General features: G+C 34.9%; 5 protein-coding genes across 7 annotated transcripts in view; 2 read left to right on the top strand and 3 right to left on the bottom strand.

Moving 5' to 3' along the window:
- Window positions 1-23,857, top strand: part of LOC138137261 (neutral alpha-glucosidase C-like) — a 72,994-nt gene that overhangs the window by 17,174 nt on the left and 31,963 nt on the right. Inside the window, exon 13 of one of the 2 annotated variants that reach the window (XM_069056571.1) lies at window positions 3,440-3,450. The exons of the other annotated variant lie outside the window; for it this stretch is intronic. The gene's annotated coding sequence lies outside the window, so the exon portion shown is untranslated. Of the gene's footprint in view, window positions 1-3,439; window positions 3,451-23,857 lie in introns of those variants that run through there. 2 annotated transcript variants of the gene reach the window in all.
- LOC138137265 (nose resistant to fluoxetine protein 6-like) lies at window positions 1,020-12,374 on the bottom strand. The gene is made up of 12 exons (XM_069056576.1): window positions 11,951-12,374; window positions 11,081-11,227; window positions 4,488-4,696; window positions 4,238-4,440; window positions 3,870-4,182; window positions 2,486-2,649; window positions 2,260-2,428; window positions 2,011-2,204; window positions 1,628-1,959; window positions 1,435-1,577; window positions 1,273-1,381; window positions 1,020-1,225 (listed from the first exon to the last, which is right to left on the bottom strand). Exons 1-12 carry the CDS (start codon window positions 12,108-12,110, stop codon window positions 1,164-1,166), a joined length of 2,205 nt encoding a protein of 734 aa, XP_068912677.1. The 5' UTR covers window positions 12,111-12,374; the 3' UTR covers window positions 1,020-1,163.
- Window positions 13,040-14,517, bottom strand: LOC138137269 (tRNA:m(4)X modification enzyme TRM13 homolog). Its single transcript, XM_069056580.1, has 5 exons — window positions 14,315-14,517; window positions 14,064-14,263; window positions 13,828-14,016; window positions 13,544-13,777; window positions 13,040-13,493 (listed from the first exon to the last, which is right to left on the bottom strand). Exons 1-5 carry the CDS (start codon window positions 14,515-14,517, stop codon window positions 13,048-13,050), a joined length of 1,272 nt encoding a protein of 423 aa, XP_068912681.1. The 3' UTR covers window positions 13,040-13,047.
- On the top strand, window positions 14,736-15,551 carry LOC138137274 (uncharacterized). The gene is made up of 3 exons (XM_069056586.1): window positions 14,736-14,872; window positions 14,926-15,229; window positions 15,287-15,551. Exons 1-3 carry the CDS (start codon window positions 14,754-14,756, stop codon window positions 15,509-15,511), a joined length of 648 nt encoding a protein of 215 aa, XP_068912687.1. The 5' UTR covers window positions 14,736-14,753; the 3' UTR covers window positions 15,512-15,551.
- Window positions 16,677-23,780, bottom strand: LOC138137272 (AMMECR1-like protein). Of its 2 annotated transcripts, none has more exons than XM_069056584.1 (3): window positions 23,495-23,770; window positions 23,020-23,336; window positions 16,677-17,701 (listed from the first exon to the last, which is right to left on the bottom strand). In XM_069056584.1, the coding sequence occupies exons 1-3, from the start codon at window positions 23,707-23,709 to the stop codon at window positions 17,535-17,537; spliced, it is 699 nt and encodes a 232-aa protein (XP_068912685.1). In that variant the 5' UTR covers window positions 23,710-23,770; the 3' UTR covers window positions 16,677-17,534. The 2 variants fall into 2 exon arrangements, with proteins under 2 accessions (XP_068912685.1, XP_068912684.1); XM_069056583.1 differs by lacking the exon at window positions 16,677-17,701 and adding an exon at window positions 18,463-19,672 and having other exon boundaries at window positions 22,912-23,336; window positions 23,495-23,780.

Below are 23,857 nucleotides of genomic sequence, written 5' to 3'. Positions count from 1 at the left end.
CACACCACGTGACCTGTACTTTTCCCTTTGAACGTGCTATGACTACATTTTATTATCCTAATCGAAGCGCAACGCACATCTCAAGGTTAACTTATTATATTTTGTTCGTTTTAAAACTGGAGACTTTCCCCGTGAAGTTCACTTGCTTTTACCTTCGTCATTTGCACTAAATAAATGAAGAAGTAAACATCACAGATCTTTTTGAAATTTTCCTGTAAACGTAATTACAAATGTATAGTGTTGAAATAGATGAAGTAATAAAAGGTAAATAATTTTCAATACGTAGAGAAAAGCAGCTTGACTCACTGTAAAATTTTGGATTAACGCATTAGTGTAGGTTACGTGTGTGTAGTAGACTATTAATATGTGGAATACTAGCTATTATGTGAGAGTTAAATATGACGTTCTATCCTTGACTCGTTAAATAAAACATTCAAATCAAATAATTATACACAACTTAAAAAAATGTGGTTAAAAACATTAGGTTAGCAACCAATAAATTACGTATCCACGTGTAATGTTGGTGATCTATCCACTCGCAACTTTTTCTCGCATTGTTTTCATCACGGATTTTCATTTTTCTTTGCTGTTTGGCTGAATGTATTTAAGTCAAGAGCAACTAAGCCCCAAAAGGATAATTAGCAACAAGTCTGGAGATGCTGGGTTATCTTAAGGGAAAATATTTGTTTTTAACTAAATCAATAGTTGAAAAAGAAATTTTCAGGAACAAAAAACAGTAATTGGATACGAATTTATATGACTAGGTATTTTGTCTTTTTTAGATGTTATGTGATATAAATAAATTTAAAAAAGTTGATGATACCATAAAAAAATTATAAAAAATTATCAAAAGAGGCCGCACTGAAACATAATAGTCCAAACACGTTTTTTTAATTTTTATATAATACATATTTGTACATCACATCAGAGTTGTAGCTTCTTTGTAAGTAGTAACAGCGGGAATAAAGGAGAATGGATAGTACTTATCGTACCTGAATATGTTTTATAATTTTAAAATGTCTCAAGAAAATTCAAATTATTTATTGAAATATAAATATACAACAATATTCACAAACATCGAATGGCAATCACAAACATCGAATACCAATAAATATCTAATCCTAAATCTAGAGGTAACATGCACCATTGAGAATACTACCTTTTCAAATGGACGTTCTGTTTGTTGACTCCACGTTAGATCTATTTTTGTTGACTCTACCAGTGTCTAAAAATAATAATGTCACAAAATGATGTCACAGTTTTAAAGTTTACCTTTCTTCAAAAGAATCTTCTCTAACCCGTGAATGGGTGATTCGAACAATATACAAATTACGAAAGCTATAGAAAAAGTCAAAACGATATGAGACAGCGATTGTCTACCCTGTAATCACAATATTAATAATTACACCTTTCAAGTGTTACCTACCACAGTACCATTTGGTGTTTGCTCATGTAAATCCCTTGTCTAATAGAGCCGGCACTATAGATTTCAACAAATCCGTTGGTTAAGTAGGCACAGTAAGTAAGACGACTTAGTGGAATAAAGGGTTTCCAGGAGAGAAACCTGTTGACTAGAGCTGCAAACCAAGATTTAGTTAAAGAAAAACGAAATAAGCGACAGACTCACGTGCATTCTTAGTGATGCACGCTATCATGATCCACCCTATAGATATACACCACGCGACTCGATGAAGTGAAGCGTACACCGCCGCCTCGAAGGCGTTATACTCTCGATTCGGATAGTAAAAGATGCAAACGGAATACATGGAGATGATGCCGCAAGTCGCCGACAGGAACCACCCAAACCACAGCACATAATTCGGTATTTTGAGTCCTTTCGTTTGCAACTTGTGCAACAAATATCCGAAAAAGAGACCGAAAAAGTACGAACCGGCTCTCATGTGAGTCTTGGTGTAAGCACTTTTGAAGTAAAAGTTGTCGTTTAAGTCGGACACTTCGCTGCAATGTGGAAATCACCAGTTGAAAAAAATCTACGAAACTAGAACTTACGGGGCAAAAATCATAAAAGTTGGATCTAGTTTGTCCTTGAATGTAATAATCATCGGGATTATCACGCTCGTGAAGGTGCTAATTCCCAAAATAGCTTTTCCAGCTTTGGACCACCTCCACAGGGGGTATATTATCAGCGGGGCTATGATGAAGAGGTGGTAGTCTGCGGCTAAGTACCACGATTGAAACATACACTAAAAGTAATTCTTGTGAAGTCTTTAACGTCTTCGAAGCGACCACCATACCTACCATATGTTCGGTTTTTACGTAGTTGTTGACGTACAACAAGTTGGTCCACCACGACTTTTGACATCTCTCCTGTTCTAGTTTTATTTTGGAGTCCCAAAGTGGACCGTCCCCTATTCGAGACATTAAAGTGCAATAAAAGAAAATGACAACCATATATGACGGGGTCAGTCTGCAATTTGAAACGTGTAAAAATACGTGGAACTTCGACATTTCTCTTTCTTGTTACCTGATGTAACGCCCTACGTACAATATTAAAACATTTATCTTTCCTTTTCTCTTGTCCAGTTCAATTAACAACAAATAACACATCAAGAAGCCACTGATCAGTAAAAATGTGTCGACGAGAAGAGGGCTGTTGACGAATATGGCGTTTATCCAACTTCTGCTCTCCTAAAATTTTGATTTTTGAGGTGTAAAATGAGTTTGATGGTACTAAATAACAGTAAGAGGAAGAAAAAAAAAGAGTGTGCTTAAGACCGCACAACAGAAGTGAAAACTTCTATGACGCTTGTTGATTTTAAATAATATGTAGGTATTCTATTATTATGGATGATAGTACTTGGAGGAATAAGGAGCAAGGCATAAATAATTAATATTATTTAAATCCAATGCTGTTTTTAAATAAACATAAAAAATCTGTATTTTTCAATAGAAACTGCAAATACGTCCGCTTTTAGAGGTACACTCTGGCAAAATTTGTGAGGTTAGGTTTGGATGTTTAAGTTTTATTTTCTTGACTATGATATTGAACAGAACACAAGTTTTCATAGCAATACCCTGACAATTTGTCCATTTTCCTCTTCACATTTTGTTATACAAATTTTTCCAATAGATGAATTGTTGAAGCCACAGAATTGAGAATTACGTATTAAATTCTACATTCATCTGTAAACTTACAATAGTTGTCGTGTCTTTATCGTTTATATTATATAAAACTACACAGGGTATTTCACGAGTGATAATGCGCCTGACGGAATAATAAATTCAACCCACAATACATTTTCAAAAAAAGCCGGACATTTTAATGACAGTAGCCAGCTTTTTTCGGAAATATAGTGTGGGTTGCATTTAAATTACGTCAGGCTTATTATCACTCGTGAAATACCCTGTATATATATACAGTTACTCCTGCAGCTCTGCACTGAGGTCAGTTAGGTCACAACACAACGTACGGTTGGCTTAAAAAAAACGGGAACTGTCAGAAAAAGTTCTGTCAAATTTTATTAAAATTTTATAGTTTGAAACGACCTTTTAGAATTTAGGTTAAAAAACTGCACTTATGTGTCAGAAATACTACTGTCAAACAGACACAAATTGACATAAATTGACAAATTAAATTTCCAATTCACATTAGGTCAAATTTCATTTCCCGTTTTTTTTTGAAGCCAACTGTACAATGAAAATTTAAAACGCACAGTTGATTATTTTTTGCTCGCTCCGCTTAAAAACTCGACTCCCTTGATTTTAGCTTGCCGTGTCGTGCTGCGAACGATTTTCGTCGAGCTGCGAACGATTTTACCGTGTCGCATGAAACTAATTCACTGCCCGAGAATAAAATGTATGTGGCGCGCCTAAAGAAGTTTTCACTTCAAAAACGTGAATGAATTTACCTTCTCGTAGAAATTTGTGTTTTGGACGGGCCCGCCTATCATAAAGAGAAAAGTATGACCGGAAATGATAAATGTCATCGATATAAGCTTAATTCCGCTGATACATTCCAAATTCAAGCTGGACGATTTAGTTGTCAAAAATTTTCCGATCGTTCTTATAATCGAAAAACAAAGTATTGCTTCTTTGAGAAGGTTGCTGTTGGATCCTCTCGCAGATTCGGCGTCTCGATTCATCCGTTCCTTCTCTCGGAGGACGTAGTAATGAAACACGGTGGCCAAAATAGTAAAAACACAAAAAATCCCAATGACGCACCTACAAAACCACCCGACAATAAGTTTGGAGACGTGTTTGGCAACCGACCAGATACCCGTAGATTATTTCCGTGGTGGTCAGCGGCTGAGGTTTGTCTTCGTGACATCTATCTCCTGTCAACTTTACAGTTAGACTCTTCTGCTCCGTCGCCAAAACGAACACCTCCCTGACCACGATCTTGACCTCTTCGACTGAACAAGACGACGGGACGCATATGCTCCAGTACATGGTGCTGTTGTGCACGTGTCGCGGCTTCTCCTACAAGAACCGTCAACAGTTGGGGTAAGGTGGGGTGGTTCGATTACCTTGATGGTTTCGAAAGAGCGGGCCACCCTTCCGTCATATTGCTTCGTATTGAAGAGTTCGATATCTGCCAGGCAGTATTTTCCCCGAAATGGTACTTCGTTCAAGTTTGATACTGGCTGTCGTAGGCCAATGCACTCGTCGAAGTTGCCAAGCTGGTAGAAGTTGCCAAACAGGAGACCCACCGGAAATTTGGACGATGAGTCAAACACTAGAAAAAGTTGCGATGGAATTAAGAATGAGGGCAATAACGAAGCAACTGTTAAAACAGGTGTTCGATAAAAAATCTCTTAAAGACAGTTCTGGTGGCTGAGCTCAGAGATAGCAGACAAATTAAGTAATGAAGAGCAAAGATAATTATGTGAAGCAATGACAACTCCCAAATCCTCGCTACTCAAATACTCCTAATATTTAAGAGAAGTCCATAACAGATTTTTGTTAGCTAAAATGTTTCTTATGATGTTGAAGTGCTTATTACTCCAGGCCCCCTAAAAGGAGGGCTGTCAAAATTTGTTTCTTGTTTTCTTTTTACGTAAGAATGTGTACGGAAAATATTCATTTATGAGAATGAGTTTTGATGGTCTTGCATAAATTATTTATTTATACCGTGCGATTAACAATTACTTAGATAAGCGGCGGCTATGACTTTGACACTGTCAGATTTTTTTATCTTTGCTAACTCAGCTAATAAACGTCAAACATCTGTCACTATTAATCACATTTTAACGCAAAAATGGTTTTTACTTCAGAACATAAAAGATTCATCATTGAATCTTACTTTCGTAATGGTGTTTTCAATAACGGACGCAAGATTACCCCATTAAAAAATTTGTAAAAATTACGAAACTTTAGGGTTACATAAGGCTTCAAATGGGTGCAATCAATTCAGAGCCATAAAATTAAAAAAAATCGATTTTAAGCAAAAAAAAAAAACGGACACGCTCATAATTCACAATTATGTAATTCAAAGAATTAATTTATGAAATTCGCACCAAAAGAAAATTATTCGTTTTTGAATGATTCCAATTTTAATTCCAGTGTCATAAATAAATAACTCATTGTTGGTAAACATCTGTTGAGAACTTTTCTAGTAATTCTTAAGTCCCTAAAGGGTACCATAGACAACCCACGTCAACCTCTTTTGTGGAAGTGACCGCCCAATAAATAATAGCTAAATTTTGCACTTTACTATCAAATTCCATTTATTTCATAAACCAGTGATATTTCCGTGATTTCAATAACACCAAAATTTTCCCATATGTTTGAAAGCATTCTCTGTGAAAAATTATGTAAATTAATGTAGCGGTTATTGAATTAAAACGAAATATTTACCTATTTCATTCAAAAATTGAAATTTTTACAGACTGTTCTACAACGATACATAACCATTCCCGAATTTTTTGTGAATTTTAAATCAATTAGAAGTGGGTGTTTTCGCTCGGGTGGTAAAACTTGACTCACCCGGTACATGATCATTATAAATTATCATAATCGAAGCAAGCCATGCCCGCCTGTTATGAAATTTTTGCCGCTGTATACAAACATAACTCTAATGTGGCGTGAACTGTCAATAATGTCAACTGTCAATTAACATAATTTTGATCATTTTCATATGGAGCGGCAACCATACATTTTACATTCAGTTTTTACGCCAACTTGGACTACAATCATTTATAACGACCCTGTATATTTTTATGTTTTAATTCATCATTTGTATTTTATGCTTAAACTAATGTATATTAATTCTTACAATTCATATTATTTCACTGATTCTTTTTAACATAAATAAAATTATACTATAAAAAAAAAATAATTCTGTTATTAATTTAAGTTGTTTATCACCCTTTGCTAGATTATTTTAACCCCCAGACAATTATAATTATCTGTTAAAGACTTAGCATTTGTTAATATTTAATAAAATTAACATTAATCGTTGTTATCGTTGTCGCCAGACTAATAGGTAAATCCAAATTAATAATAAAGTAGTTTAAAATACGTGCTTTCCCATATAACCTGTTTTTTTTTTATTGTATCAAGTTATGTAAACGATAAACAAAATATTTGCTTTTGCAAGAGGAGATGTTGAACCTCAAGTGTGCCTTGACGTTATCCTTTTCGATAATGAGACGTTAGCACCAATCAAACATGCGCAAAAAGAAATTGCTTAAATTATAGACATCCTTCAATGATAACCTTATTTTTTATTACGCCGCTAATTTTTATTAGTAATGCATCGTGTTTTGAAGGATCTATAGTGATCAGTAGGCTCGTAATATTCTTTGGGACAAATTAAGAACTACGATGTACTTCCCTGAATTAATCTACGCCTACATACCTGCCCATAAGGACGGCGCAGGCGGACGGCCGACATAAATATTTCTGTATCTGAGACAGGAAAATTAAAACAAGTAAATGCATGTATATGGAAAAACAATTTATTATTCAAAATCAAAGAAATTCCTTTTCGAGAGGATTTCCCTTGCCATTCAACGTGGAAACGCTGCAAGCATTCGGGGCACTTTTCCAGATTCCGCAATATTATCGGAAATTTTTGTATTATAAAACAAAAATGTTATCTAATTATGTTATTAATATAAAGTTTCGTTTTATTCTTTATTATTATGTCGTTTTATCATATTATTTATAAATTTTTGTCTGTTGAAATTCTTTCAGTTTTTCTAAAAACACAAATAAAGTTGGGTCAGGTGTCAGGTGGTTACTTAAATCCACCCTTATTGGGTATGACCCTCAATAAAAATGTATTGAAAAATATTGGTGGCGAAATTACCGATGGGATTTTACTCAACGGGGATGCGCAAAAGATTAAGGTAATTACTGGTGGCGAGATTACCTGTCCCCGTTAACGTAGTAAAACCGTTTAGAGCTTAAATAAAAAATAATTCTCAATAAGACGGTTACTAATGGGAGAAGAAAATAGAAGCGACTAACGACTGATACAATAAAATAATAGTATATAACGGTATTAGGCCGATATGGGTTATATAACAGACATGGTTGAGGTATTGTAAAATCGAGGCGCAGCCGAGATTTTATAATCAACCGAGTCTGTTATATCCATATCGTCCGTATGTTGTTTTATAGTTTTCTTTATACCAATAATACTTAACATTTAACGATGATTTATTTGTAAGACTGACATTTCTCTTTACTTCAAAAATTAAATTTAGTTGTCATCTATGCCGTAACCCTAGCAACGGTAGCAAAAATAACGGCCTCGGTCTGATAATTTAGAATAACGGCCTAGTCTGTTATAGGTATCATATCAATCAAGCATAGAGTACTGATTAATCCTAATAACAGTATGGTATAAAGAAAAAAAATTATTGATTATTGTTAGATTTAAAAATTTCCCTTGCTCAACGTGTGGAATGAAGACGTTCTACTATTGTCTTAGTCCTGCCTTAGTCAGCCTTCTCATTCTTTGGCGTTTTTTCCCAAGTCAATCTTTTGCGGTAATATTTTTTGAAATATTTTTAATTTACCGGAACAATAAAAATAATTTAAATTTCAAAATTGCGTAACTTTCTTCTCAATCTCGAGAAAAATATCAAGGGAAAATAACTCAACAAGTATACAATTCAATATTTTATTAATAATAAGCTCTTCAATGTGAATATTAAAATAAAACTTAATCAAACATATTTTTATTTTTTTAACAATAAGCTCTTCAATGCGAATAAAAAACTTAATCAGATTTGTCTAGTGGTCGTAAAAAGTTAGTTCTAGCCTTTAATATGGACCTGTTTGCAAAGTTGCTTACCTCGATTACCAACAATTATGTTTGGTAAGCAAGTTCAAGGTCGTTACAATTATTTTGAACCACAAAATTTTTGATTCTAGTCGGTCGCTCCAGTTCAAATTTCAATGATTTACTGTGGAACGTAAAAATGTAAATCAAAAATTTAACTTATTTTCCTTAAAATGTAGCAATCTATAAATACACAATATGTATATGCGCATAGGGAATGTATTTTATATTCTGAACATGTTTAGAAGCGATTTATGTTATCAAGATGGAGGGACTGGCTACAAATTGGTGCAAAAAAATTTACCGCTTATGATTGGCTAAGTTTTTTTTAAACAGTTTCAGGTTACTTTTCCTTCCTCTTCTTATTTGTTCGTTTTCTTGGTAGAAAAAATGCATTTTGTCAGTGCGATGGCAACGACGTAAAAGAGTTTAAAAAGACAGCGTGGACAAGGAAATACCATATTTAAAAAAAATAACTAGATGCTGCAAGTGTGCCATTTAAAAAAATTAAGTTGATTTCTCTATGGCGGATAACAAAAAAATCACATTTATTTCCCAACATTTTTTGGGGTTTTGTACTCTTTTCACTTTCATCAAATTATTTTTATTGAGATAAAAAATAGTCTTCACCCTCCCTCCGACTGATTGATGAAAAAATAATATTTTAATTCTAACAAGCAAAATTTGATAAAAAAAATTGACTGCTGACATATTGTGATTTAAATTTTTAACATTAAAAAAACTTAATTACAAATAATTAAAATTTCAGACAATAATAGCGAATTTGATAGAATCTCAGCCTTCAAAATTGTGCATAATGACCACCTTATCGCGTGATGCTACCACGGTTTATAACTATTTCAACCTTGAAAGAATTTACATCACACAAAAATATCTTATTAATAAATTCAATAAAAAATCAATTTCTTCATCACAGCACCATTAAAATTCATTAAGTAGTCATAAGGCGCATAAAATATGCATTTCACCCGTCGTTTTTGATGGACCTTGAAATATGCACCTTTCAAAATTATTCTACAACATAAAAATGTTTGCAAAATTTCTATATTGCACAAACTATTCAGTTTTGTGCAAGATTGGTGACAATCTGGAGGACCCGACATTTCGTCAATATCTAAACTGCTTATTACTTTTTATTCGAAATAGTAATATTGTAAAAGCGATGATTGTATTTGTTTTCGTGAGTACATAATTAATAAGTAGCTTACAGCACACGATGCTTTTTCCTATAATTGCCTCAACCTTGAAAGAGATTGCTTTACAATACATAATACAAGAAGCTCGCCGAGAAATCAGTTACAATAAACATGTATTGTGTCATCATCATCCGAATTACTCTACGACACAAGATTGTTTCAGTTAAGAATGACACGTTTTACAGTGAAACAACATTTTTTCTTCACGACATAATATCGCATTAAAATCACCGTATAAGGTATGCTGAAAGGTCGTCTTTCATGGTTTTGTTGTATTATTGTTGTACAAAAGCTGCATTTTAAACACCGTTTTGAATTCCTAGTGCGTTCACGAAACAAAGAAGTTACGGTTGGACCACCAGAGGTACCAATGCCAATTAAAGTTATTATCATAAAAACATCATCGACAACCTTTTCTTTTCCTCGTGTCTGCCTAGTGCAGACGTCTGCGCAATCATTCGACCTCCGCTGGGGTTATTCAAAGTTTACTATTTTTCTATCTGATATTTTTGCGGAGGATAATTGACGCAGCAGAAATGATGCAATGTTGACATTTCAGTCAGCCGGGAAAATCAACATCATAAGAAAATTGTTGGTAATTATGCAAATAAGAGGACATAGACGATCAAGTTGGGGCCGGGTGTTGCAAAAATAAATGCTAAGGAAGTTTAAAATAGATGTCTTGTGTCAATTTAGACAAAATAAACCTTCCATCGCCCGAAGTCGTTAAATACCTACTAATGTAGGAAAAACTGAATTTGCTAGAAGTGATAATGAAGTGGAAAGTAAACGTCCACATCAAGAATTAAATTGAAAAAACTGAGTTTGAATGATAAAAACCTTTCGAGTACCTAATAATCCCGTCCTAGATATTTGCTGCAATTAAAATAGGATATTAAAAAGTCGTTACGACAAAAAATTTCACGAATCGTGTTTTCTTTGTATTATATTCTCTATTTTGCATCATTGCTGTTTTAAAATAACTGTAAATATAAATTGTTTTAACTTTTGAAAATGAATTGTGGAGGTTATGTTGTTTCAAGTTTGACAGAAGAGTGTCAGTGTTGGTGAATGTCACAAACCTTTCAAAATAAAGTGTTCCGTATAGAAATAAAAACCATTGTAAAACCCAATTTTATAATAAGGGACGCAAAAATAGGAAACATTCATTCGAGACCTCGACATGGCTGAGTCACTCTGTATATTTATTTCCAAACCTGTGAAAATATTTTTTGTTGAGTCAGTTGAGTGACATTAGAAAGTACATTTGACTTCACCTTGTGAGAAAAATGTAAACATTTTGGTTTTGGTAAAACCTCAATGATGTTATTTAACACTTACAATTTTTTTAAATTGTATTTTATTAAAAAGAACATTGCATAAATTATCCAGTCGACAAACAAAGATGTCGACTGTCAGGTGTGGAATAATTTCCAACATAATTTATTAACAGCAAAATTCGGTTCATCTAATATTCAGCGAACTGGTACTGGTACATACTAGGAAGAATGATCTTAAGGTCGAATCTCGGGTTAGATCGACCAGGAAGAGAATTGGCTTACTTCCTTATTTTTAGACAGGTATACCTAATTAAATTGATAGTAATTACTTTGTAAGGCCCACCGTTCCCTTTTGGCAATGCCCTCCATGACTACCATGGCGTCTTGTCCGCATTTGCTATAATTTAGCTTTTCCAAAGCCTCCACTATGATCTGAAGATCGTAGGTTACGTAGCCGACATCAGTGCTGTTTTGGTCTGCAACCAAAATAAAACAATTAAGATAAAAGAAGCGAGGGGAGAGACAAATTCAAACAAACAGGTATAATGAAGTATGTAATCAAATATAAACGGTCATTTAATAAAATACATCTCTTCATAAATGCGGCAATTAATTATTTAAACATTTTGTGCTTGAGCTAGTGTTGAAGTGTTAAAGCTCAATTCATATATACCGGGTGTCCGCGTGAAAATTTTGGATCCGTCTGTTTTAGATGTCTTTAACGTTGCATTTTGGGATTTTCAATAAAAATAGAATAATTAAAAATTGATTTTATTTATTTCTTCTTCTCTAAATAAAAAAATTGAATTCCATCGAAATATTACACGCATATTATTGTTTTGATTCCCTTATCCGGTTTTACGGAGAAGCTAATTTATTAATAAAAATAACAACAAAAAATAATAATGAAAGCTTTAATCCAAATAATTGTTACATAACAATGTCAAACAAATTTGTTTTGAACACATTTTATAAAACTTAATAAGCGTTCAATGATTTAATTATAAAGTAACATCAAAAAACAATCTGACTATAATATTATATAAGTATATTTAAATGTGTCGGTAAATATTTCTGAAATCTAAAAAAAGCGAGACATTTTGTCTACTTTCTTTATTTGTAACAATAAAAAATGTTTCAGTAGATCCAGTCAATCAAAACTACTACACAAAAAACAATTTTTTTTTTCTGTACAATACCTTTCTCTGCATTATATTTCAGAAGTGATCGGGGCCGTTGTCTGTATCCTCTTTCGGATTGAAAAAGTTTCATCACATTAGAACTATCATCACTGGTATCACTAAAGTCGATCAAAATGAAAAGAAAAACCCACAGCACTTTCTTCCGGAATCGCACCATTTTAGCAAATCTCAGCAAGATCGAATTCTTCGATTAATACTGTTTCTGTAAGTGTTTAATTATTCTTCTCCAGCACTATATTTTGACCGTGACTGCTTCCTTAGTAGTGGGGATTGGTCTCTTGCAGTTCGGTGCTGAAATTTCAGGATTACGAAATGATCATTTTTTAAGGTCAATATTGCGTCGGTTTTTCCCGGTTCGCCCAAAATCGCAACTTTTTCCGTTGTTTATACACAGAGAAAAATGCAAATGTTGTTTAACCAATACACAAAAGTTGAAATTCCAGATAAAAGTAATAAAATAGTTTGTTCAGATGGCAATAAAAATAGAATTTTCAAATATCGCACGTGCGAATTCGTCCTCAGAGCATTATATGATTGGACCTAAGCTTGCAGTGTTTCAAGTTCTTGTGCATAATTAAATCTGACTTTTAAAAAACTACAGATTACATCGAGTGGAAAGAACTTTGCAACTATTTTCTTGACCACCTTGAAACAAAAATCGTATATATTAATCGATTTAACTATAACGTACATATAAAAATAAACATACATTTGAATAAGTATTTTAAACCAGACATTGATAGACTGAAAGTTTATGTAATTTAAAAAAAAAAAAAAGGAAAACGTAAACTTGACATTTAAAACATACGCGTTTCAAGGGATAAATCCAATTCAAAAATTGTGTCGCAATTTTTTATTTACTGGTTACGTATTTTATAAACGTAAACAAGTAGATACGGAATTCATTACGACTTTTTATTGTCAATTGGATATTAGAATAATTGTTTGATAATGAAGACAGCATAGGCAACTAGTAATACACACAGACGTAACCGATTAGCATTTTTTTTTCTGTGGATATTTTCAGATTTAGGTTTACATAAATAAAATAAACGTGGACATCTTCAGGTCTAATAAATCGTGGCATTTTAAAATTAAATACTGTTCTTTATTTCGTCTTTACGTGCAACAATACAAACGTTCTCTAGAGACACTCCTGCCTCAACGTAATAATGCAAATTGCACTTAAAACCAAGTTTTTCCATAAAACGAAGTCGGCCCCAGTTCAAAACCGCTTTGCACCTCTTCCCGACCTCCTCCTTTTGCGACCTGTCAAGTCCAATTTCTTTGTCTCTGTCATTTTGAAATTTGTTGGTGTTGGGATCTTTTCTTTCTCTGCTGAAACCCGTCCCGCACGTGGCCCAACTCGTCATCCCGCACATCATGTCGAAATCGTTTCGTGTTAGACCCACTTCGGCGAAGAAGTCCTTGCCGGTGTATGGCGTCCAGCGACATCTGTGGTGGCAGCAGAATGTCATGATGCACCCCGCCACCTTTGTTTCATGGTGGGAAACATTGGTCAAGCAACGAATCGCCAAATCTAAAGATAAACAACATGATAATTGCCTGACGCTTTCGTTTAAATATTACCGGTAGCGTCTCCACAAAGATGTTTTGTAACCCCCACTATTGACCCTCTTTTGGACACTGTCTCCATTTTGTCCAACACTAAGTCGGCGATATCAGCTCTGACGCGCTGTACTTTATCGTCGCTTTTGTCCAGCTTGTTGTCACGCTTGTGCTTAGGCGAAGATCTTTCAACTAATACAAATGATGATTCCGCAGAGGGCTCCATAGCTTGGGCCAACCAGTAGCTCAATTGACCTTGAAAAAAAAAAATAATCCAAAAAAATTTCAAATCGCCGCAGAAAAACCTCGGCCTGCGCCAAACTCAATGTAACACGTATTTGGATTCAGTAAACTGTATTCCCTCAATAAACCTAGAATAGCTGAAGCTTGTTTCAGATGTTTCTTACTTTTGTCACCATACTCAGATTTGGACATTTCTTCCTCAACAACTTTATGTGTGGAAAAGCAATTGGTAACTTTACCATCTAACAAGTCTAAAAAAAAAAAATTAAAACAAAAACTTCACTCAATCAAACATTACCTTCATATATTTTATTTATTTTTGAAATCACTTCAGTCATGTCAATGGCAGGGAATGTTGATAGCAATTTATGTGAATCTAAATCTGAAACGTCTGCGCTTTCCCCTGAATTTACGCCTTTTTCAATATATGGTAACACAATACCAGGACGAGCATTGCAAATTTTCAAATGCTTTTTTAAATTGTGAGCATAGCAAGTACTAAAAAGTTGTAAATCAAGACAATTGGTACTGGGTTTATTAGATACTAACTGTTTTGGGTCCAAAGGACACACAATTCTAATTTTTTGATCTGACACAGCCCCACTTTCCTTGTTTCCACTGGAAGCATGTGGCAGTTGATGCTCTCCACAGTATTCTTCCCCCGATTTTACGGTCATTCGACAATACCTTTTTTTTCGCATTACAAAGTGCCTGCAATGGGGCGCCAATCTCTGTTCCTCGTTTCCGGTCATTTTTTTGTATCAGTTACAAAACAAAACCTACAAATTTAGGTTATGTAACACGTCACTATCATACCAAAACTTTTTGTTACCAGTATTTACTAATACAAAATACTTTTAACGGTGTATTTTCTTAATAACTAGACCGACATATGTTTTGTCCCCACGCAATCTAAATAGGACAGTTTGAATGCTGTCGAGGTTTGAGGTTAGCAAATCATAACCTAGAAATTCTCCCTTCAGCCGGGATGGCCTTATTACGAAAAAAATACGGTGAAATACCCCCGGACGCCGTTGTTTTAACCGAAGAGGAGGCCTTTAAATACCAGACTAAAATTTTAAACAGTTGGACGGACCAGAGTGATGTGTGAGCAATTTTTGTGAGGTTATAATTTAGGTACTGAAGAACAAAAATTGCAGCCTAGGCTACAAATTTGGCCGATACTTTTTAGCCACAGCTAGTGCTTTGAGCGGTTTGTACATTAATAACCATTACAGGAACAAATTTAAATTGTTTCATTATGGGCGACTGTCCACCTATTTACCTCTTTGTTTTTTACCATCTGCTTTTTCAATGGTATTGCACATGGAGCTTGTTTTAAAAGATGTAGTCCTACAGAAAAGAAATAGTTGTCCGGTTTGTTTAGAAATGAGAGGATCTGCTATGCAAGCTATGGTTGGATGTGCATTTCCTCTACTTTTAGCTCCTGTTGCATGCTTATCGGTATGGAGTTATGTAATCACGATTCACGAGTGCAGTTATTAAAGATTTTTTTTTAAGTTGGCACATCGGTACTTCACTATTCAGATCCCGGATGTCGTGCGCGAACCAGGGCAACTACTCAAATTCATTCACGGGAAAACTAAACCCGTCGCCAACGTCCTGTTCGCCATATTCATAGGGCAAGCACTTTTGGGATCTGTTGTGACGTACTGGGAAGCACAGTCTGTAATAACGGTCAACAGAAAACTTGCACTGTTGGAGCAACAATTGGAAAACATGTAAAGTGGACCGTGGGTGTAATAAAGTAGTTTGTTTATAAAAAGTAATTTTTATTAAACCTTTGAACCCCACTACAATACACGCAATATTGTTAAACACTAATATAATATAATTAAATCTTACTGAAAAATCAGAATGTAGTGTCTCGTTAAATAAATGGCTTACTGGAATTTTCACGATTTTCTACATTTCATCCAGCGTTAGGCACATTTTCTTCTGATGTTGCAGGTAATTTCCCAACGAGAAAAATTTGACTGGCTAGTTGTGATTACATCAACAAATTAGATATGCGGTAAAACTACTTTTCCCTCGTTATTGTAGAGCAGTGGAATATACAGCGTTTATTTCGAATTACCCAATAAATCCTGAGTTGAGACACTTGTACTTAAGTTGGGACACGGAATTTTAACTTATCTTAAAGGTTATCTAAGTTTAGTACTTTCACAAGACAAACACGCGAGGCCCACGACGACACCTCCACTTTTCGTAGACTGTCGTCGCGCACCGGCTCCAGGTTAGTGCAAGTGTATCCCAACTTTGCAGTACTGTAACCTTAGATCTTATTGGCTTGGTTGCTATTTACATCCAAATCACAGATTGTAAATGATAGATTTCCGAGGATTGAATTTTTAATTAAGTTTTGAATTCACGATCAATTCATGCGATTCAGTTCAGATGTAATAGCAACGAGATCACACTAGTAAATGATGTTCATAGCAGGTAAATAGCTAATTGAGCATCACCATGAATGATTGTAAACTACTCAACATGACAAAATGGCAGTGATGATTAAGTTAAATTTCATACCATCGCAGTTCTGGAGATGGCTTCGAATCTTCTTGTAGTTGTTTTTTCTTGTTTTTGTTTTTTTTTTTTGAATTTAGACACTACCCAATTCTACTTACTATTAGATATCAACTTTTAACATAGCTTTCCTTTTTTTATATAGATTAATATGAAGTCACTCACACAAATTAATGTAAAGTAATAATTAAACATTGATTCTTTATCTATTACTTAGATCATTTGTTTATTGCAGTGACACCCCCTCTATTGAATTTCGGACGATTGTGTACTCTGAGAAATCGTTCGTTTTTGTATCTTTGTATTAATTTAATTATTATTGACAATGCACCTTGTGTTCGATACAAGTTCAAGGTTCAGCTAGTTAGGCAATGAAAAAATATATTTATTATATTACAGTTTGAGAACAGTTTTAGAACAAGTTAATCTTACGATCTACGAACCGATCAAACCGAAACTATGTTCACCCATTTGGAATTTACCTAAATGTCTGTCAGAATCCGAGACTATCGCTATTGCGTTAATTTTAAGGCAATTGTCAAAAAACGTGGCGTTTAAATTTTTGGCGTGTGGCACCGCTGCGAACATTCCAGTAAATCCCGGGCGTGACCGCCAGAAGGAATCAAACGAAGCGTTGTGGGGCGTAAGCGACAAATTAAATAAAAAAAAAATGCAAACTTCTGGAAAAATAAATGGAGGGACCAACTTAACAGTTAGCTGTGCGACGGTTAGGCACGGTAGTGACGAAATTTAACACCTAACCTATAAACAATCGCGGGTTGAATACTTTTGGTGTTGAAATGTCAGATCGTCCGTTTTAAAATCGTTTTAAAGCGGACGATCCGTAGACGGGGCACGTGTTCGGTCTGACTTAGAACTTCATGCAGTAACAGATCGACCCGACGAGCAGCCTCAGGGGTCACTTTCTTTTCCTGAACGGCGACGGCTGATGGTAACCGTTGAGGTGAGATTCCGGCGACAGCACGGGATACTCCTGCTGATAAGAAGGTCCCGGGAAATGGTCCCACCAGAGGGGCGTCGGCGCCGGCATCGGCTGCAACATGTACGGCGGTTGCAGGCCGGGGCCGTACGGTGGAAGGGAGAAGGTCGGCTGGACCATGACCAGAGCGGGCGGGCGACAAGGGGGCGGCACTGTGTGAGGGTATGTGGACGCGGAATTGTTATGTGGAGGCGCCATCGGCGGACGCCCCCACATTATCTGCTAGCAGCGCTGGCTGTTCCAATGGTTCATGTAATCCTGGTAAGTCACTGTTATTTTCTCACTTTGGTAACGAGTCAGTTTTATGCTACGGCGCACTTCGTTCGATATCACCGCTTTGTAACCGCCCTTTCGGAGGAGAGAGTCTATGGTCTGCAGCTGATCCCAACCTAACAACAAACACACTTGTTAAAAACACAACGACCGCTCGAACACATCGACTACATACATGATTTCAATGTCAATGTTGTCAAGTACGTGTGTGCACGACACAAATGGGGAAAAAATTCACTATAAAATGTCTTATACCAGGTGCCCCTTACAACAAGTACGCAGATTATCCGAATAAACCGTTCAAATTTTATTTCTGTTCTTCAAGTTGGCACAGAGAAAAAAATATTTCTTTGAATTGCCAATTAATCTTCAAATTTCCATTTTTTTTTTCATTAAAATCTGTAACGAGATAACCCAACATACGGTTGTCAGCGAAACACTACTGCTACTACTACTGAATTTTAGTTCGATCTTTTTATAGAAATATTATATTGTCATAGATCAAATTTTATATTATGTGGTTAGTCAGGGTTATTATAAATATTTCTTTTACCGTAGTTGCGTGTGAAATTTACTAAACGTAATTTGATGTGATTACATAATTGTCTAAATACAAGGAGGTTTAAGATGATGCAATTTAAAGTACATAAAAAAAAGCAACAAATAATCAAAATCGGATCACCCCACAACAAATATCGGTGATTCGTAGATTGAAATTTTAATGCAAATAATAAATAATTATTTGTACAACTAATTATGAGTCATACTTTTTTTCATGAATTTGCAGTTCGATTAACGAGGACGTAGCCCGAGTTAATCAAGCAAATGAGTGAAAAAAAGACTTTCATAACGTGTTGTACATGTTTTTTTTTTTGCATATCGTTGGAAGTTGGGAAAAGGATTTATGAAAAATAAAAAAAAAGTAGGTATGCTTTGATCATCTCCAAGGAGATGGAATAAAATGATGCAAAAAAGTACTACTTTCACTACGATTTTTCGTTTAAAAAACTTCTATCATTACGATAGCAAAAACACAAATATATTATAATCCAGACACTTTTTTACTTATTTTCAAAAATATTTTGCCACATCATCTGACCAATATAGTGTCAAGGACGTGCAATTTCTTCCTGAGATTTATAACTTTCACCCCGAAAAAAGCTGTCGATTATGTTTTCAATATGGACTTTTTTCTTGCCGACACAATATTTAAAACAACTCGTTTATTTCTTCAACTTACCCAGCCCAGAACACCTTATTAATTAACTTTGAAGAATGATAAACATGAAAACTGCAAAGTGACAAGTGTGAATTGTCATATGTCAAATTGACAAGTCCGAAAGAGGAGGCAAATCCATATGTACACCATAAATCACAGCCTACTACGATGTTACAAACATTTATAATAACCTGCATATAGTGTGTAAAGTTTCGGACACAAGGGGAAGAATATAACAAGAGACATATCTGTATATAATATGTAACGAGTGTTCAAATAAATTTGTGGTAAAGCACGCCGTAGTTTTCTTTCTCTTTCCCAAACGTAGGTGGTCTTTTTAGTCGACAAATCTTTCCCATACATAACTTCATTTTGATCATATCATTTATCACAACAAAAAATGACAAGTTGACGTTTTCGGTTGAATTTTATTTCCCTAACTCTTTCGACAGTTTTTGAAATACGTATGGGATGGTCGTCCATTTCCTACACTTCCTGTTTCACGAAATATTTGACACCTGGTGAAGTTACGCCATACGTCAACGGAAACAAAAGCAAATACCAGGCCACTTGACCACGACTTTTTTTTTGAACAAACGTCATTTATCCTCACATTACAGTTGCACGAAGTAGCTAAAATCTTGCATAGAAACTGGTAATGAAGTAATCTCTCAGAAATAGTAATTTCTGATTTTTTTCTTAGTTCTAGAGAATCCAAACAAGATGAAACAAGAACGAATGACGAACTATTGGTGTCCTGTGGTGAATTCCACTTGATTTAGGATCAAGCTTTCGATGATACGAGAAGATTTCTTTTGGTATATTTTGCATTCTTTTATGTTTTGCTTGTTTAACAGTCGATAAATAACTAGAAAAAGTCATCATTATTTTTTTTTTCATCACAAAAATAAACCTGAATCAATAAAAATCATGTCATCTGATGTTTTTTTTAAGTTTCACCTAACTTTAATTACTGTTTCAAAGCCGCAAAATTATATTTAGCTACAATAGCTTTTTTTCCAATTAATAACATTGTTAATACGATAATTATGAAAATGGAGATAACGAGAAATTTATAAAAATGCTCAACATCGACAGTCTACTTAAGATGGGAAAGTTAATATTTAAAACAATAATTTTATAAAGGAAAAGTGAGCACTTTGAGAGTTAAAAGTATGATTTACTTACTTTATTTACAAAAAATGAAGCTATTTCAAATTTGTTTCGTAAGTGGCATATTTGCATGTCATAACACAATTCTTTTCTTTACCTTGTTATGCTACAGTTTATACTATTGTCTAATGTACGAAGATTTTTAAATAATACGTTAGACAGCACAAAACATTCGTTCGGAGAATAACATCCGACTGAAATACGAATAAAATGTGAGCACAGGCGGCTTAGAAGTGTTTCATTTCACAATTGATCTCAACCTAACAACCTGCTTTGAAAACTATTTTAAAGATTGAATAGTCCGTTTTCATGGATACTGAAAAATCCTCAATTTCAACAAGATAATAATAGGAAAATCACAATAGTTCCGGCATACTAATTGGAGATGATATTACGGCTGTTCCGTTGTGGACAACAAAGTCTTTCAAATTGTTGTTATTGCACATCCTTCAATAATTGAATCTCCTTCCGGAAAACTCAGAACTTCTCCGACTTCGCAATCATAACTCTATTTCAAACGAGCCACAAAGAACAAACGAACAGACAAGAAATCCTAAAAGCTCATCGCCATAAAATATTTTTGTCGTTTCTCTTGATGTGTTTATTAGTAATTTTCCTTTGAACGTACACGTTTAATAAAAAATATCGTCGTATTAAAAAATAATTTTTGAAGTGATCGTCCAGCTTCTGTGACCTTAATCCAGTCGAAAATGTACGGCAAATAATGTGCAAATGTATCGGAAATTAAAAAAAAAGTAATATTTATCTGGACGACCTTAAACAGTCACGTTCGCTATTATGAATAAAGAAAACTTCCAAAAAATATTGAGCAAATAAAACACAAACACAAATTATTTATCAACCAATATCGAACACAAAAAATGTACGAAGTGTTTGCTGGTCAAAAAACTGCAACACTCAAGAGAATTACAATTTTGAGAATGATTAGATAATAGTGAGTTTGCGCCAAGGCATTTTCCCTTACGGTATAAAGTCATACCGTGCGTTACACTAGTGTTTCCTAGGTTATTTTGATTTTCTACAAATTTTATTGGAGGAACATAACGTTTATTTTTATAATGTAAGGGAAAATCCCATTGCGCAAACACTGTAATACGTTGGAAACGGTGTTTTATGTCATTTTTGACAGCATAAAATTCAGGTAAATGTCAAAATTGACAAGTGACAGTTTGTTAAGTTGCGCGTTTTCAGAAATTTGTCGTTTTATTGAAATCATTTGTAATTCGTGAAGAAATATACAGCATGAGTCAACTAAAACAGGTCAGTCGTATAAAACAGAAACTAAAGAATAATTTGAAAATTTTTTGTGGTAAATTTAATGTGTGGTGTCCTCTCATTGCATGGACGTTTTTTTAGGATTCTGTGATAAGCCTGTTACGAGGTATTAATTAAAACAAGACTAAAAAAAAATTATTTTTTTGTATAAATTTGCATACTTTATATTCAGTTGAAGGATTTAAAAAAAATAATGTTAGTGCATTTGTTTTGGTGAAAATTAAAGAGATTTGCTCAAAACAATCCCTTATTCTCAAGTATTATTCTAGCAATGTTGTCATTTTTATTCAAAACAGAGTCAAGTAGTGATCCCGTTGTCTTTTGTTTTGAATAAATGAGAAACATTGCTGAAATAATTCTTGAGAATTAGGGATTGTTTAATTTTCACCAAAACAAATGCACTAACGTTATTAAAAGAAAATCTTTTTTTAACTGAACATAAAAAGGTATAAACTTGCACTTTTTTTTTTTACGTCTTGTTTTAATCAATACCTCCTAACAGGGTTATTATAGAATCCTAAAAAAATGTGCATACAATGAGAATGTACCACATATTAAATTTACCACAAAAAATTTAAAATTATTCTTTAGTTTCTGTTTTACACGACTGACCTGTTTTAGCTGACTCAGGCTGTATTATCATTTATTCATCGAACAAGCGAAGGTCATTTTACTACTTGTTCGTGATAAGAAAATTTATAGAAAAACTCTTCATATTATAATAACGGGTGTTTTTTTTTTTTTAATTTGGCGTCGAAGTTGGCATTGAAGAGTCGATTGTGAATGCACAATAGGGATAACGAATCACGGATCAGCTGTTTAAAACCTACGCTTTTACACAAGTGGTGCGTTCTCAATCGACTCTCCACCGCCAAATTCAAAAAAACACCCTTTTTACGTGTGTGGTAAAATGTTGTGATCAAAGGAATGTGCAATAATTTTTCTTTCTTTTTCAGTTGGTTCTCCTTGAATATTTACAAAATTACAAAAAACAATATCGCTTGGATCTAGACATTTTAAGTAAACTAGATAATTCTTGAAGATTTGTTATTTGAGGAGTTCGTTCACATTTTTTCTAGACTTGCACCAATGTTATCTAAGTAGGACGCCTAATCGAAGTCTACTCGACTGTGAAATGAATATCTTAGACTTTAGGTCTTGTATAAAAGTTAAATTTCGCAACCATTGTTTTGACGAAGTAAAAAAATTGGATGTTATCCCACGTCCAATCAAATCTCACGGCTGACAGACCCCGCCTGTGTACTTCTGGTGTCTGACTGACAGTTAAATTTGTTGAGGGCTACTAATTTGTTGAAATTAGGCTTACTTAACTATTACGTGTCGTGACTTTAAAATCAATAATGTAAATTGGAATTGTTTGGCTAACAAAATTGACACCCACAATACTGGTTGAAGTTGGAAAAAATTCGAGGTTATATTTTTTGTTTGAAAAAAACCAAATGCAACAGAAATGCGAACTTTTGTATTAAAGGAGATTTAAAGCGATTAATTTTGTGTAAATAAGTGACAATAAAAAAAGCAATTATGCAGCATTAATCCATGGCTTCAATGAAAAATAGGTCAACCTCCAATGCTGCCAACACAGAATAAATTCCACTAAAAACCCTACTAACTTACCTTTTACATAACAAAATCCTGGTTTTACGGCATCTGCATTTGCAATTTGGTTAAAAACCACATCTCTCATAATCAATAACCTCGGCCAAAGCAACGCATTTGAATTACCTTGTTCAGATGCGACTTCGGGTAAGTACGTCGCGGTCCTTTTGTTTCCCTTTTCGTTGATGAACTCGATTCGAATGCCGTGAACGCCGACTTCCCAGTCGAGGTAGTCATCACCATCCTCGAAATGTCTGAGTATTGACACTGACACACTCAACTTGGGAAACTCCTCGCGGGTGACGGGGCTGAACCTTGAGTCCTTGAAAGCACTGGTGACGGCGTACTCCCTCAGCCCAGACTGCAGGTTCATGGCGTTAAAGGTCCCGATGCAACCCCTCAGCCGCTTGTCCTTCCCGATTTTCCAGGTGACGAACAAAGGACTGCAACATCAAACGAGGTCGTCACATCGCGCCTAACAAAGGAGGCTGTTGAAACAGTTGAATGACCTTTGAAACGCGCTGGGCTAATTTGTGGAAAAGTCGGGAAAATGGCGGTGAAGACGGCCCCACTGACCCATTTTTTCCCCAAACGAACTTACTATGCATCGTTGCTGAAGGTAGGAGTCTTCGGTGGCGCCAGGTTATAAAGATGACAGTACAACACGTCAAAACAAAAGAAGCACATCTCGGGCAGAGCCACCATTCCCGTTCCGTTGCTTATGCCGTTCGGCACGACTGAAGTACCATTGCAGGATGGAATACTGGAGGAGTTGTTAAGTTTTTGCTTTTTCGTGCCACAACACCCAGCAGCCATCGTATTTCCAATTCACAAACAGCTGACTGAGCCAGATGGCTGCGGGACACGGACAAGGACGGCGCCAGCGCGCCTTCTCGCTCCCACTCCTTGTGCCGCATCGGGTGACGTCAGAGAGATCCATGAGCTCAGATACTGGAACACGACG

Source organism: Tenebrio molitor, chromosome 8, assembly GCF_963966145.1.
Source record: "Tenebrio molitor chromosome 8, icTenMoli1.1, whole genome shotgun sequence".
In the NCBI taxonomy this organism is placed as follows: Eukaryota; Metazoa; Arthropoda; class Insecta; order Coleoptera; family Tenebrionidae; genus Tenebrio; species Tenebrio molitor.
Note: the sequence above shows the minus strand (reverse complement) of the source record. Positions and strands in the feature narration are given on the sequence as shown.